This window comes from Protomyctophum bolini (assembly GCF_963924005.1).
Source record: "Protomyctophum bolini genome assembly, chromosome: 7".
Taxonomy (NCBI): domain Eukaryota; kingdom Metazoa; phylum Chordata; class Actinopteri; order Myctophiformes; family Myctophidae; genus Protomyctophum; species Protomyctophum bolini.
The window spans coordinates 39,613,669-39,627,406 of record NC_137868.1 but is presented as its reverse complement, the minus strand read 5'-3'; the positions used below and the strand labels follow the sequence as shown (position 1 = coordinate 39,627,406).

Sequence of the window (13,738 nt, the reverse complement as noted above, 5' to 3'; positions counted from 1 at the left end):
TAACTTACTGCACCCCTCAACACACCCACCCAAGGCTGATAGTATTTTGTCCTGGGCAGTGACAAAAGCTGTTAAAACTTCAAATATGTTTGTCCTTCCTTATTGAGTTCCCTCCTGCAAAGCACTGAAAGCAGCAGATGGTTTGTTTTTATTTGTATAGCTGCGGCCGTGAGAATGGAAGCTGGCAAGTAGAACACACATCCTTCTGAATTCACAGCCAGTCAGCTTAGCCTTCAGGCTACAATCAAATCCAAAGCCAAGCCAACAACAGCTATGGGCGAACCACAATCAGGCTGTTCAAGTCTGTAGGCCAAGTCAAGGGTAAAATAGGATCGGAAATTTAAAAACCTCAATTATGGATGAAATGAAAAACAAAACCTTGGACCTGAACGAACAAGTTCTCACCTGGTCACCTGTCCACTAATATCAGATTAACCACTTAATTAAGTGGACCTCAGTTGGCCACACTAACTCTCTTCTCTCTTTAGTTAGGTATAAAGTTAGCTTAAGTTTTGGCAAATATGCAAAATAATGCTTACCACTAGCTTTCTTCACAGATGTGTTCATAAAGGTGTCTACTATCACTGATGATCTGACTGATGATCTGTTTTTCGATTCATTATTAAAACACACTTTTATGTCTTTTTGGGATAAGATAAGACTCTCGTTGGGTTCCTTCCATCTAAATGTTCCAGGACAGAACTCTGCAGGGAGTGTCTGTATGATCTCACTTTCTACACTTTGGCAACACTGACTAATTAGAATTTGAAGGAGCTCCTTTTCATCTTTAGTTTCCCCAGAATTCATACTTTGTCTTACTGTAGTTTCTCAATCTTCTGAATGTACAATTTATTACAATTCATTACAATTTAATAATGCAATGCCCATCACCCTCACTGTATAATATCCAAGATAGATCTCCCCATAATGTCAAATGCCATGCCAAACTTTGCACACACTCTCCCTGGATGCCAACGACAAACCTCTGCCCCAAATATTTCCCATCTTCCATCCTGATTGGCTAAGATTGGCTTCCAAAGCTCACACGATTGGTCCGTGCTAAAAGAAAACATTAAAAGTCCATAGACTTGGATGCCACATGACGTCGCAGGTGGAATCCAGACATTGTTTAATTAACAATATTTTTCTTTCTTATCTTATGAGCGTCCCTGGCACAGTATGATACACTACTGTATGTACAATAACTGTATCAATTTGGGGGACCTTGTTTGAGGAGCACCCATACGGTCCTTTCAGACAGGGAGCGACTGACACGCCTCGTAATTAATTTTCAATGAGAGGCTATTTTGTACGCGTGGAGAAGTTGAGGGGTGAATCTTATGCAAGCGTATTTTCGTGGGTGTTATGCGCTATATGCTACATGTCCTGCGCAACTAGTCTATCAACCAATAGACGGGCACGTGACATGACGCACGTGACAACTTTCCTCACATGCAAAAACGCTGTTGTGTCCCCTGGTTGTGTGCTTCAGGAGAACCCGTACGTGATGCGCCGGGGCAACTACCAGGACTTCCAGGGCAACGACCAGTACGAGGGCTTCTGCGTGGACATGCTGAGGGAGCTGGCGGACATCTTGAAGTTCTCCTTCCGGATCAAGCTGGTGGACGACGGGCAGTACGGCGCGCCCGAGCCCAACGGCTCCTGGACCGGCATGGTGGGGGAGCTCATCAACAGGGTAAGAGTTCTATAGTGTATTAGTGTTGGGGGCGTGGTGAGACTCGTCACGTCAGTCGCTGTCGGGCGGAAACCTCCAGATTCTAACATTTTTTGTGGGGTTTTTTGTGGGGTTTTTATTGTAAATTAACACCCTACTTCACACGAAGGGACATCCACAAACTTGAAACGCAGAGCGAAGTGGCGCACGCACGCACGAACGCACACACTGTAGCCCAAAGCCCCAACTCTGCAGTAACTTCCATTGTGTGGAATTTCCCTCAGAGGGGAATAAGATATCTAGGACAAAATCTGACTTGATAATTCACAAAATGAGAGTGGTAGCGTTGCCTTAAAAAGTGCCTTATTTGCTCTTACCATAACTCTCTCTCTCGTTCGTGTGGGCGCATGCACGGAAGTCGCACACACGCACGCGCAGAAACACACACACACACACACACACACACACACACACACACACACACACACACACACACACACACACAGAAACACACAGTCACACACACACACACACACACACACACACACACACACACACACACACAGCGTCTCTCTATCTCTGTCCAGTCCCACTGTGTAATGTGTTAAGATCTCCAGTCTGGACTGTGTAATGAGAAGCCCCCGTGCTCTTAATTACCATGTGGTATACTTCAATTACCAGCCTCTGCTCCCTATGTGGAGACCTGCCACGCAGTGGCTCCCTGGCTCCCCGTGCTCTCTCTCTCTCTCTCTCTCTCTCTCTCTCTCTCTCTCTCTCTCTCTCTCTCACTGTATCTCTCAACCTTTGTAATGTCTGTATCTCTCTGTCTCTCTCTACTCTCTCTCTCTCTCTACCTCTCTCTGCTACCCGCTCGCCCCGATCACCCAGCTCTCATTAGTGGCCCGTGTTCATCAATTAGCGCATAATGGACGAGACGTGTGGCGAGGCAGCGACACCGCAGACCTGAGTGGCTGCTGTGTACAGGTGGAGCACCTCTGCATTGTAGTCATACACGTGCGTGCGTGCGTGCGTGCGTGCGTGCGTGCGTGCGTGCATTACTTCTTGAATCTTGCACACAGTGCAGTAGAAGTTGAGAAATAGACACTGCGAGGACAATTCTCCTGGTCCTCACAAGAGAAATAGATCGTTTTATTGTTTAAACAAAATAAAGATTCTACGGGGAGCAGTGGTCCTCAAAGTGGGTGCCTTTTGATGCAAGTCCAGGGGTGCCGTCTGCAGCATGCTTTTATAATATTTGGAACTTACCAATTTGATAATAGGCCGGACTCCGACGAGAGGCCGCGACCCTCGCACTTGCAAGGAAAGCCCAAGAACATGCCTGGAATATTATATTCTGCACGAAACAACAACTAAGGCAGCCAGCAATCCCATGCAGACCCCTACAACCGGACAGCAGTACAAGAGATGCTTGGTTCCGTCCCTGAGGACCTGTCTACAAGGGCATGGCCGGCAACGATACTGGAGGCGGGAATGGGAGGTGGCTGAGCTCACACGTCTGCACCACTACATCCATTGGAGACGGCTGAACCGAACCCCCCTACCGGGGTTGGTCGCTTCAAATCGTCCAGGAAGGAGCGGGGCCTGGCAGACTAGCGCGGCTTGTACGCGAGCGTGCCGAGCCTGAGCAGACTGCCGACCACATAATCACCACCTGTCCTGTCTGTACAGACTTCCATCAGAGGCCGGCCTCTTCCACGTGGGACCAGAGACAATGGCGTGACTTTGCGACACTGAACAAGACATATGACGACAATACACGAAAGAAGAAGAAGAAGATAAAGCCCTAGTAAGACGGAACACCAAACCTCCTCACTATAAAATAGCAGATCTACAAGCTCAGAACGTGTTGTAGATGGGCTATTTTCGGCAAATGTCCCCCCCCATCCCCCAGAATATGGATGCTGGGGTTCAAGTGGTTAAATTGTTATTTTCAATCTGTCGTAATGGAACCTAAAGGTTATATAAAGTAACAATGTAATGCCTTGGATGTAAATGTAATCTTTCTAATCACTTGAATCGGGTCATTTTGGTGCCTGTCCACACATCAGAAACGTTATCTCCAGATTTTAACTTTTTCGTGTGTTGTGTTGTGTAATGTAATGCCCTACTTGGTTTGTAAAAAGTAGCAGATCAGCAAGCTCAAAACGTGGTGCGAATCGATGCAATTTGAGCTTGTAGATCTGCTATGTAGATCTGTTATTCTTGAATTAGAATCCTGAAAAGTAAGTGTATATTTTGGGACATTATGAGGTTTCCACCCGACAGAGACAAACGGTGACGTTACAAAGTGAATTACAAAGTTTTAATCTAGCACTATATGTGTGAAAAAACCAAAAATATATAGATGGTTTACAATCAAAAGCTGTCTTCCAAACACCCGCCGAGCATCTTGTCTTTCCTTCCCCGCCGCCAGCTGTTCTTCTCAGGGATGACTGAGCAGGACCTCCCCGCTCGGCAACATGTCAGCTCTGGAGTAAATAACACATTTTGTTGACTCATAAATACCTAGCCTGGTGGACCATCCCAGGCACGGAATTATCATCTCATTTAGGTAGTGTTATGACCTGGCTCTTAATTGGACCATAACAAAGGAGGAAGACACACGGCTGTTTAAAAGTGCACAAACCAATATTTATTTACAATATAAACAACTTAATATGTATCAAACAATACTAACATACTAAGTGGGGTGTGTTAATCAGTAGTGTAAGTGAGTGGATGTATGGTGAGTGTACAGTGTGGGATGTTGAATGGTGCAAACACATGCTGCTGCTCTCATGGAAGGGGAGAGAGAGTGACGCCAGCCAACTCCCAGCCCTTCATAGAGCACACTGGGAACACTGGCCAGGTGCTCCCAATGCACTGATTGGCAATTCAGAACCTGTGGGAAGCAAAGACCTAGGCCTACCTAACGCCAGGGCTCCACCAGGCGCGTCCGCGTCGCGTCTCCGTCAGCGTTGGGAATGTTCCCTTTTAATCAATGGAGGGTGGCTCCACTGCCCGCGTTGCTTTGTGTTGTGCTGCGTTCGGTGACTCAAACATTGCCCCGGTTCGTTTTTTCACGCACGCACGTACCTACAATACATTATCCATAATGTTGCTGACGCACAGTTTTCAAAAGCCCGCGGTGGAGCACCTCTAGCGTGACGTTGACGTTGTCATGACGCGAGCAGGACGCGACGGAGACGCAACGCGTCCGGTGGAGCCCTGGCGTAAGAAACCACACAGGCCCTAGTAGGCCAAACTACAGGGGGCTGTGACAGTAGTTTTCCAGGCTATCAAATACAGAATATGGGGCCTTGTTGGATTTGTAGGCACATATTATATTAAATGTATACAGTCAGAGACGACCTCTATCGTTAATTTACTGGTGTTGTTTAACTCTGGAAGTCCACAAATGGAACGAAGTGGACCCTCAGTCCATTTGGTTCCATGCACTCTCTGGGCTCTTTTAACACGTGGTAGCATTAGCTCACGCTAGGGCATTAACGAGTTGAGATTTTTACAAGTCGACTTGTCAGACAGTAAAGTCGAAGTTGAGTCGATGCATCGTTTTATGACGGGGGGGACGGGACTTTAACAGGGGGGTGGGTGGAGGTGCGCGCGCTCAAATATGGAGCATGTCCAACAAAAGCACTGCGCACACAGTGGCCTCTCCAATATGGCAGAGTGTATGTATCATCTATTAGATGGCAAAGCGCTGATTATCAAAACATAGAAATGTAATAGTAAATACTAAACAGTGCAGGCACACACGCAATGGTACACAGACCAGAAAAGAGAACACAACAGGAGAGGGGGCATACTTGGCACACAGCTCAGCGCAGCGCAGCACAGCGGCCCGAGAACACAATACAAAATATAACATTAACACTAGTGGCAGTACAGCAGCCCGACCTTCAGAACACAATAGAAGACATAGGTCTATATTAACATTTCAAAAGAAAAAAAGTGTCTTCATTGATTGATCCATCGACACACACGAGCAACACCAAGACAAGCCCGACACGCTGGAGTATGATCAAGTATAGGCCGTTCATTTACAACAACAACAAAAGGTTTCAGTATGGCGAGTATAGCGACAACAGCGCTATATACTAACTGTATGTCTCTCAACCCTTCTCTCTCTCTCTTCTCCCCCTCTTCCCTGTGCCTGTCCATCATCCCCACAGAAAGCAGACCTGGCCGTGGCAGGCTTCACCATCACGTCAGCCAGAGAGAAGGTCATCGACTTCTCCAAGCCCTTCATGACCCTGGGGATCAGCATCCTGTACAGAGCTCAGCTGGTGAGCGCCGCCGCATGTGTGCGTGTGTCTGTGTGTGCGTGTGTGCGCGTGCACGCATACGTGCACGTGTGCGTCAACTTCTCCCTGCCCTCGCTTGACCCATGGGGATCAGCATCCTGTACAGAGTTCAGCTGGTGAGCGCCGTCGCGTGCGTGCGTGCGTGCGTGCGTCGACTTCTCCAACCCCTTGCATGACCCCGGGGATTCTGCACAGAGTTCATCCGGTGAGGCTCGTCACTACTAGGCCTGTCACAATTATTATACATAATCGCCTAATCGCAATTATTTTAGATAATCGCAATTTATTTCAGCATAATTGTCAATTGTTTCCAAGGTTGAAAAATGTCCACACATTTTCAAACATCTTCTCAAACATAGCAGAAAGAGCAGATCAGCTATATAGCTGCATCCCCTCCTCCCAGACGGCATTCCAACCCGTGCCGCATGTTCTGTTCCTTCTGCCATCATCATTATTTCCCGGCCCTCTCCAGGGGGGGCTAATACACAAATTAGCCAGAGATGGAGGGTCTCCGATTGGGGTTACAACCGGATATATAGAACTGAGATCAGAGCTCATTTCTTTGACGCTTGTCCTCGTGCCTTTTGGTTTGGCAGGCGTACGTCGGCTGTGTGCATCCATACGGGGCTTACATTAACTATAGGGGAGCACGTGAGAAGTTATGCTGGGAGCTGATTAGCTTTTATGGATACCTGGGATGGAATTCTTTGGTTTATAGGATTGGATTTCACTGCGGTTACATTCCCCTGGTGGAGATCATTCATGCTGCCCAGACTGTATACTTGTACTTGATTGATACGCCTATATAGCCTATTGAAAATAGCAGATCTACAAGCTCACCACACGTCGTGACACGTCGTCAAACTCTTGATATTGTGTGATGAAGCAGGGCATTCATTTACAAAAAAATACATCTAAACTTTAAACATGGAGATGTTCATTTGTAAATGAATGGTACGGGTTTACTTACTAATAGATGTTTATTCATAAATGAATGGTACGGGTTTACTTACTAAGAGATGTTTATTCATAGATGAATGGTACGGGTTTACTTACTAAGAGATGTTTATTCATAGATGAATGGTACGGGTTTACTTACTAAGAGATGTTTATTCATAGATGAATGGTACGGGTTTACTTACTAAGAGATGTTTATTCATAAATGAATGGTACGGGTTTACTTACTAAGAGATGTTTATTCATAAATGAATGGTACGGGTTTACTTACTAAGAGATGTTTATTCATAAATGAATGGTACGGGTTTACTTACTAAGAGATGTTTATTTGTAAATGAATGGACATACAAGGTTTCTGCCAAACATCGACAATATCATATTCATATTGTGGTTATATTTGAGGTTCAAGATGACTTTATTTTGTCGCTAGGCCAATACAATCTTGGACATAATATGCCCTACCTACTTGCACATAAAACGACATGCAATTACAGTGCAGTAACAGACACAGGCACATAACAAACAAACGCCCCTTCATGCTGAAGGTGCAGGAGATTCATGGGTAGAGTGTTTTGTGTATTTCACCCTATAGCGAGTTCATAGAGTAAACTGACATGGGGAGCGGTCAGCGATCATTTTCCTGGCCTGTTACAACCACTTTCATCGTGGCCTGGCATCCCTGTTTTTGGGCATATTGTTGTAGGTGGAATTTTATAGCAGATACGAGCTGTTATGAGAATATTGATTGATTGATTGATTGAATACCGTAGTAGTCAGAACTGTAAACAGCACGAGGTAAGTACAGTCAGACATTTAGGCTAAAAGCAAAGATACAAAGATACACATACACGGACGGTGTAGCGGTTAGGCACTGCTCCAAAATAAAAATCCTAGCACACAGAGATTTGGCGGCCCCCCCCCCTGTAGTAACTCTGAGCATCCCCAAGGGGTCCCGGACCCCCTGTTGAGAATAAATGGAGCTCATGAAGAATTACATGGAATAACACTAAGATTGAATCCATGCCGTTTCTGTTGCTTGTACCAGTTTTTTTTTTTAAGCCGGCACTTGTCTTTGATGTTATATCCTCACTCACACATTTTTGCATATTCATGTTGTGACTCCTGTATATTAGCTAGGAAGGTCCACAGTGAGAAGAATGCATTGCTATTTGCTGCCTAACAGACAGTGGGCAGCTTTGCATCGCTGATGAGGTTTAGGCTTCAGGCCAACTAGACAGAAAGCACTGGGTTAGCAGACTGTAGCGTTAAAGAGGAACACTGCCCTCCACTGGCGGGAAGGGGGACTTTCTGCGGTGTTGTGGCCTTGGACCACTTTTCTAACCCCTCTCTCTCTCTCGTAAATGGTGCATTTATATAGCGCCTTTATCCAAGGCACTTTACAGAGATTGTGTGCATTACATTCACCCATTCACACACACATGCATGCACGCACCGATGCCGGAGGAAACCATGCACGGCACCAACCTGCACATCGGGAGCAATTAGGGGTTCAGAGTCTTTTTTTTCTTCTCAAGTAATTCAACTGATTTTCAGTGTCGTCGAGTAATACAATATCATATAAAAAACATCACAATACATCAGAAGATCAGGAAAAGGAAAACAAAAGTTATACATAATATATTGTGAATTACATACATTATAGGTTACAAATAGAAGCTAAGACCATTTCAAAACGATCTCAGGGGTACCAATGTGGTCAATCTTAACCCATTCCGTACGGGAACCCCTTTTGGTGTTTTAACTATTGAGAAATCGTGAAAATGCGGCACAAATCTTTGAACACATATTCTTTCAGAAGACATTTTCTCGACGTCGGGCCTAAATGGTTTAATGTAGTTTGCAGGTCATTCCAATGGGTTTGAACTGGCGACCTTGCGGTTTCCACCCGGTCACTCTACCCCTGAGCCCACTGCACTCATCCTTCATTGTGTTCTACTCCTCCCTCTCTCTCTGGTTTCTCTCCCCTCTCTCCTTCACCCCTCCAGGGAAGGAAGCCGGGCTACTTCTCCTTCCTGGATCCCTTCTCTCCTGCAGTGTGGCTCTTCATGTTGCTCGCCTACCTGGCTGTCAGCTGCGTCCTCTTCTTGGCTGCAAGGTCAGTATGTACTATATATACAGTACACTCACTGTATAGTGTGTACACAGTACATTACATCACTGCTCCTCAAGGTGGGGCCCCGGCGGGGACCCTCAGGGGGGTCCTCGAGGGAGTTCCCGGCGGTCCCCCCCCAACAAAATGAGTTAATGTAGCGTCAAGTTTAACGATATAGGCCATTCGAAAATAACCGATCTACAAGCTCATCACCACTTGATGGTGGGTGATTAGACAAAGTATTTTCAGATTGTCAGGCCAGATATATACATTATTCATTTAAAAAAGTTTGAGAACCACTGCTGTACATTCAGTGGTTCATGTCAAGGGTCCAACAAACTGATATGCATTTCATCGCAGACCCCCGGCAGAGACCATGTTGTGCCTGGGACAGCCATAACAGAAGATTTGGGAGTTATTTATTAATACAAAGAAATAGCAGATCTACAAGATCAGAACACATCGCAACCCGACACGTGTGAGCTTGTACATCTGCTGTCTCTGAATAAACAATGTATGAAATAGATTTAAGTGGTTAAACTGATGTTGATGCTATGTATATCAACACTTGCTGCTGGGGACCCCCTGGAACCCCCGGACGCCAGAATCCCTGCATTATACGTTACTGTTGTTGTGTGCTGTGCTGTAGCGATACTCCTGTTCCGCACCTCTCCTGTTGTTGTGTGCCGTGCTGTAGCGACACTCCTGTGTCGACGCTCTATTGTCTCCTCCTCCCAGATTGAGTCCATAATGAGTGGTTACATCCTTGCTAGTTTATTTTCCTCCACTTAGTAGTATGCTTAAATTCAGCGGGTCTTATCGTCTGATCTAAGGTCGTTGGTGAGTGCCATGAAGATAATGGACTTTGCCTTTATTGTCTCCTCCTCCCAGGTTGAGTCCATATGAGTGGTACAACCCTCACCCATGCCTGCGGGACCGCAGGGACCTGCTGGAGAACCAGTACACCCTGGGGAACAGCCTGTGGTTCCCAGTAGGAGGCTTCATGCAGCAGGGCTCCGAGATCATGCCCAGAGCCCTGTCCACGCGATGTGTCAGCGGGGTGTGGTACGTTATACATACAGTGTCAGTATGTGTGCAAAAAGGTCCTCATCTTTCACAGCAGACCTTTTTTTAACTCATATCTTTGTTCTGGGGGGGGGTCCTTCCTGGAACAACATATTTTCAGATGCCAAATACATATATCATTTTTGGGGTCCTTGACATGACATATTTCGAGAACCACTGATATAGAAACAAACAAGACATTTTGTCTCAGGTCTTTCAATAATGTTTTTTTTTTTTAATATTTTTTATCCCACGATTTTGTTAACCATTTTTCACCCCTGTGTCAATTATCCAATGTGATCCTGGGCTCTACACACCCTCAGCCAACCTGGGGAGAGCAACGGACTTGAACTCATGCTTCCTTCATGCCTGAGTGTCCAAGTCGCTCCTTTACACCTGACAGGGGGGAGTTCCCCTGGTTGGACGTAGCGCGTGGAATGAACACGTTATTCCAACCAGTTCCTTTCCCCTCCATCAGGCTGGCCAGGGGGAGGCAGTTTAGAGACCAGGATTACTGCATGTTTTTTGTGAGGGTACCTACCCTATATATGTGTCAATAATGGGTTAAGATTGGTTGTGTCCCTCTCCTCTCTCCATGGTCTATAGGTGGGCATTTTCAAATCAGCGCCGTTGGATAAAGGCGCTATATAAACGCACCATTTACCATTTACCATGATTAAGACTGGTTGTGTCCCCTCTCCTCTCTCTCTCTCCATGGCCTCCTATAGGTGGGCGTTCACGCTGATCATCATCTCGTCCTACACGGCCAACCTGGCGGCCTTCCTGACCGTCCAGAGGATGGAGTCTCCCATCGAGTCTCCGGACGACCTGGCGGACCAGACCAACATCCAGTATGGCACCATCCACGGGGGGAGCACCATGACCTTCTTTATGGTACGCTAACAGAAACACCATGACCTTCTTTATGGTACGCTAACAGAAACACCATGACCTTCTTTATGGTACGCTAACAGAAACACCATGACCTTCTTTATGGTACGCTACCAGAAACACCATGACCTTCTTTATGGTACGCTAACAGAAACACCATGACCTTCTTTATGGTACGCTAACAGAAACACCATGACCTTCTTTATGGTACGCTACCAGAAACACCATGACCTTCTTTATGGTACGCTACCAGAAACACCATGACCTTCTTTATGGTACGCTACCAGAAACACCATGACCTTCTTTATGGTACGCTAACAGAAACACCATGACCTTCTTTATGGTACGCTAACAGAAACACCATGACCTTCTTTATGGTACGCTACAGAAACACCATGACCTTCTTTATGGTACGCTAACAGAAACACCATGACCTTCTTTATGGTACGCTAACAGAAACACCATGACCTTCTTTATGGTACGCTAACAGAAACACCATGACCTTCTTTATGGTACGCTAACAGAAACACCATGACCTTCTTTATGGTACGCTAACAGAAACACCATGACCTTCTTTATGGTACGCTAACAGAAACACCATGACCTTCTTTATGGTACGCTAACAGAAACACCATGACCTTCTTTATGGTACGCTAACAGAAACACCATGACCTTCTTTATGGTACGCTAACAGAAACACCATGACCTTCTTTATGGTACGCTAACAGAAACACCATGACCTTCTTTATGGTACGCTAACAGAAACACCATGACCTTCTTTATGGTACACCATGACCTTCTTTATGGTACGCTAACAGAAACACCATGACCTTCTTTATGGTACGCTAACAGAAACACCATGACCTTCTTTATGGTACGCTAACAGAAACACCATGACCTTCTTTATGGTACACCATGACCTTCTTTATGGTACGCTAACAGAAACACCATGACCTTCTTTATGGTACGCTAACAGAAACACCATGACCTTCTTTATGGTACGCTACCAGAAACACCATGACCTTCTTTATGGTACGCTACCAGAAACACCATGACCTTCTTTATGGTACGCTAACAGAAACACCATGACCTTCTTTATGGTACGCTACCAGAAACACCATGACCTTCTTTATGGTACGCTAACAGAAACACCATGACCTTCTTTATGGTACGCTAACAGAAACACCATGACCTTCTTTATGGTACGCTACCAGAAACACCATGACCTTCTTTATGGTACGCTAACAGAAACACCATGACCTTCTTTATGGTACGCTAAAACACCATGACCTTCTTTATGGTACGCTACCAGAAACACCATGACCTTCTTTATGGTACGCTACCAGAAACACCATGACCTTCTTTATGGTACGCTACCAGAAACACCATGACCTTCTTTATGGTACGCTACCAGAAACACCATGACCTTCTTTATGGTACGCTAACAGAAACACCATGACCTTCTTTATGGTACGCTACAGAAACACCATGACCTTCTTTATGGTACGCTAAAACACCATGACCTTCTTTATGGTACGCTACCAGAAACACCATGACCTTCTTTATGGTACGCTAACAGAAACACCATGACCTTCTTTATGGTACGCTACAGAAACACCATGACCTTCTTTATGGTACGCTAACAGAAACACCATGACCTTCTTTATGGTACGCTACAGAAACACCATGACCTTCTTTATGGTACGCTAACAGAAACACCATGACCTTCTTTATGGTACGCTACCAGAAACACCATGACCTTCTTTATGGTACGCTAACAGAAACACCATGACCTTCTTTATGGTACGCTAACAGAAACACCATGACCTTCTTTATGGTACGCTAACAGAAACACCATGACCTTCTTTATGGTACGCTAACAGAAACACCATGACCTTCTTTATGGTACGCTAACAGAAACACCATGACCTTCTTTATGGTACGCTACCAGAAACACCATGACCTTCTTTATGGTACGCTACAGAAACACCATGACCTTCTTTATGGTACGCTAACAGAAACACCATGACCTTCTTTATGGTACGCTAACAGAAACACCATGACCTTCTTTATGGTACGCTACAGAAACACCATGACCTTCTTTATGGTACACTAACAGAAACACCATGACCTTCTTTATGGTACGCTTTATGGTACACCATGACCTTCTTTATGGTACGCTAACAGAAACACCATGACCTTCTTTATGGTACGCTTTATGGTACACCATGACCTTCTTTATGGTACGCTAACAGAAACACCATGACCTTCTTTATGGTACGCTACCAGAAACACCATGACCTTCTTTAAGGTACGCTAACAGAAACACCATGACCTTCTTTATGGTACGCTACCAGAAACACCATGACCTTCTTTATGGTACGCTAACAGAAACACCATGACCTTCTTTATGGTACGCTAACAGAAACACCATGACCTTCTTTATGGTACACCATGACCTTCTTTATGGTACGCTAACAGAAACACCATGACCTTCTTTATGGTACGCTACCAGAAACACCATGACCTTCTTTATGGTACGCTACCAGAAACACCATGACCTTCTTTATGGTACGCTAACAGAAACACCATGACCTTCTTTATGGTACGCTAACAGAAACACCATGACCTTCTTTATGGTACGCTACCAGAAACACCATGACCTTCTTTATGGTACGCTAACAGAAACACCATGACCTTCTTTATGGTACG

At 45.4% G+C, this 13,738-nt stretch overlaps 1 protein-coding gene across 2 annotated transcripts in view; it reads left to right on the top strand.

Moving 5' to 3' along the window:
• grik5 (glutamate receptor, ionotropic, kainate 5) overlaps window positions 1–13,738 on the top strand; it is a gene marked incomplete at its 3' end in the record, with an annotated part of 84,513 nt that overhangs the window by 56,096 nt on the left and 14,679 nt on the right. For both annotated transcript variants that reach the window (XM_080767667.1, XM_080767666.1), the window contains exons 11-15: window positions 1,493–1,696; window positions 5,869–5,982; window positions 8,964–9,073; window positions 9,962–10,135; window positions 10,864–11,029. In XM_080767667.1, the coding sequence (XP_080623793.1) occupies window positions 1,493–1,696; window positions 5,869–5,982; window positions 8,964–9,073; window positions 9,962–10,135; window positions 10,864–11,029 (768 nt within the window). The remainder of the gene's footprint in view (window positions 1–1,492; window positions 1,697–5,868; window positions 5,983–8,963; window positions 9,074–9,961; window positions 10,136–10,863; window positions 11,030–13,738) is intronic.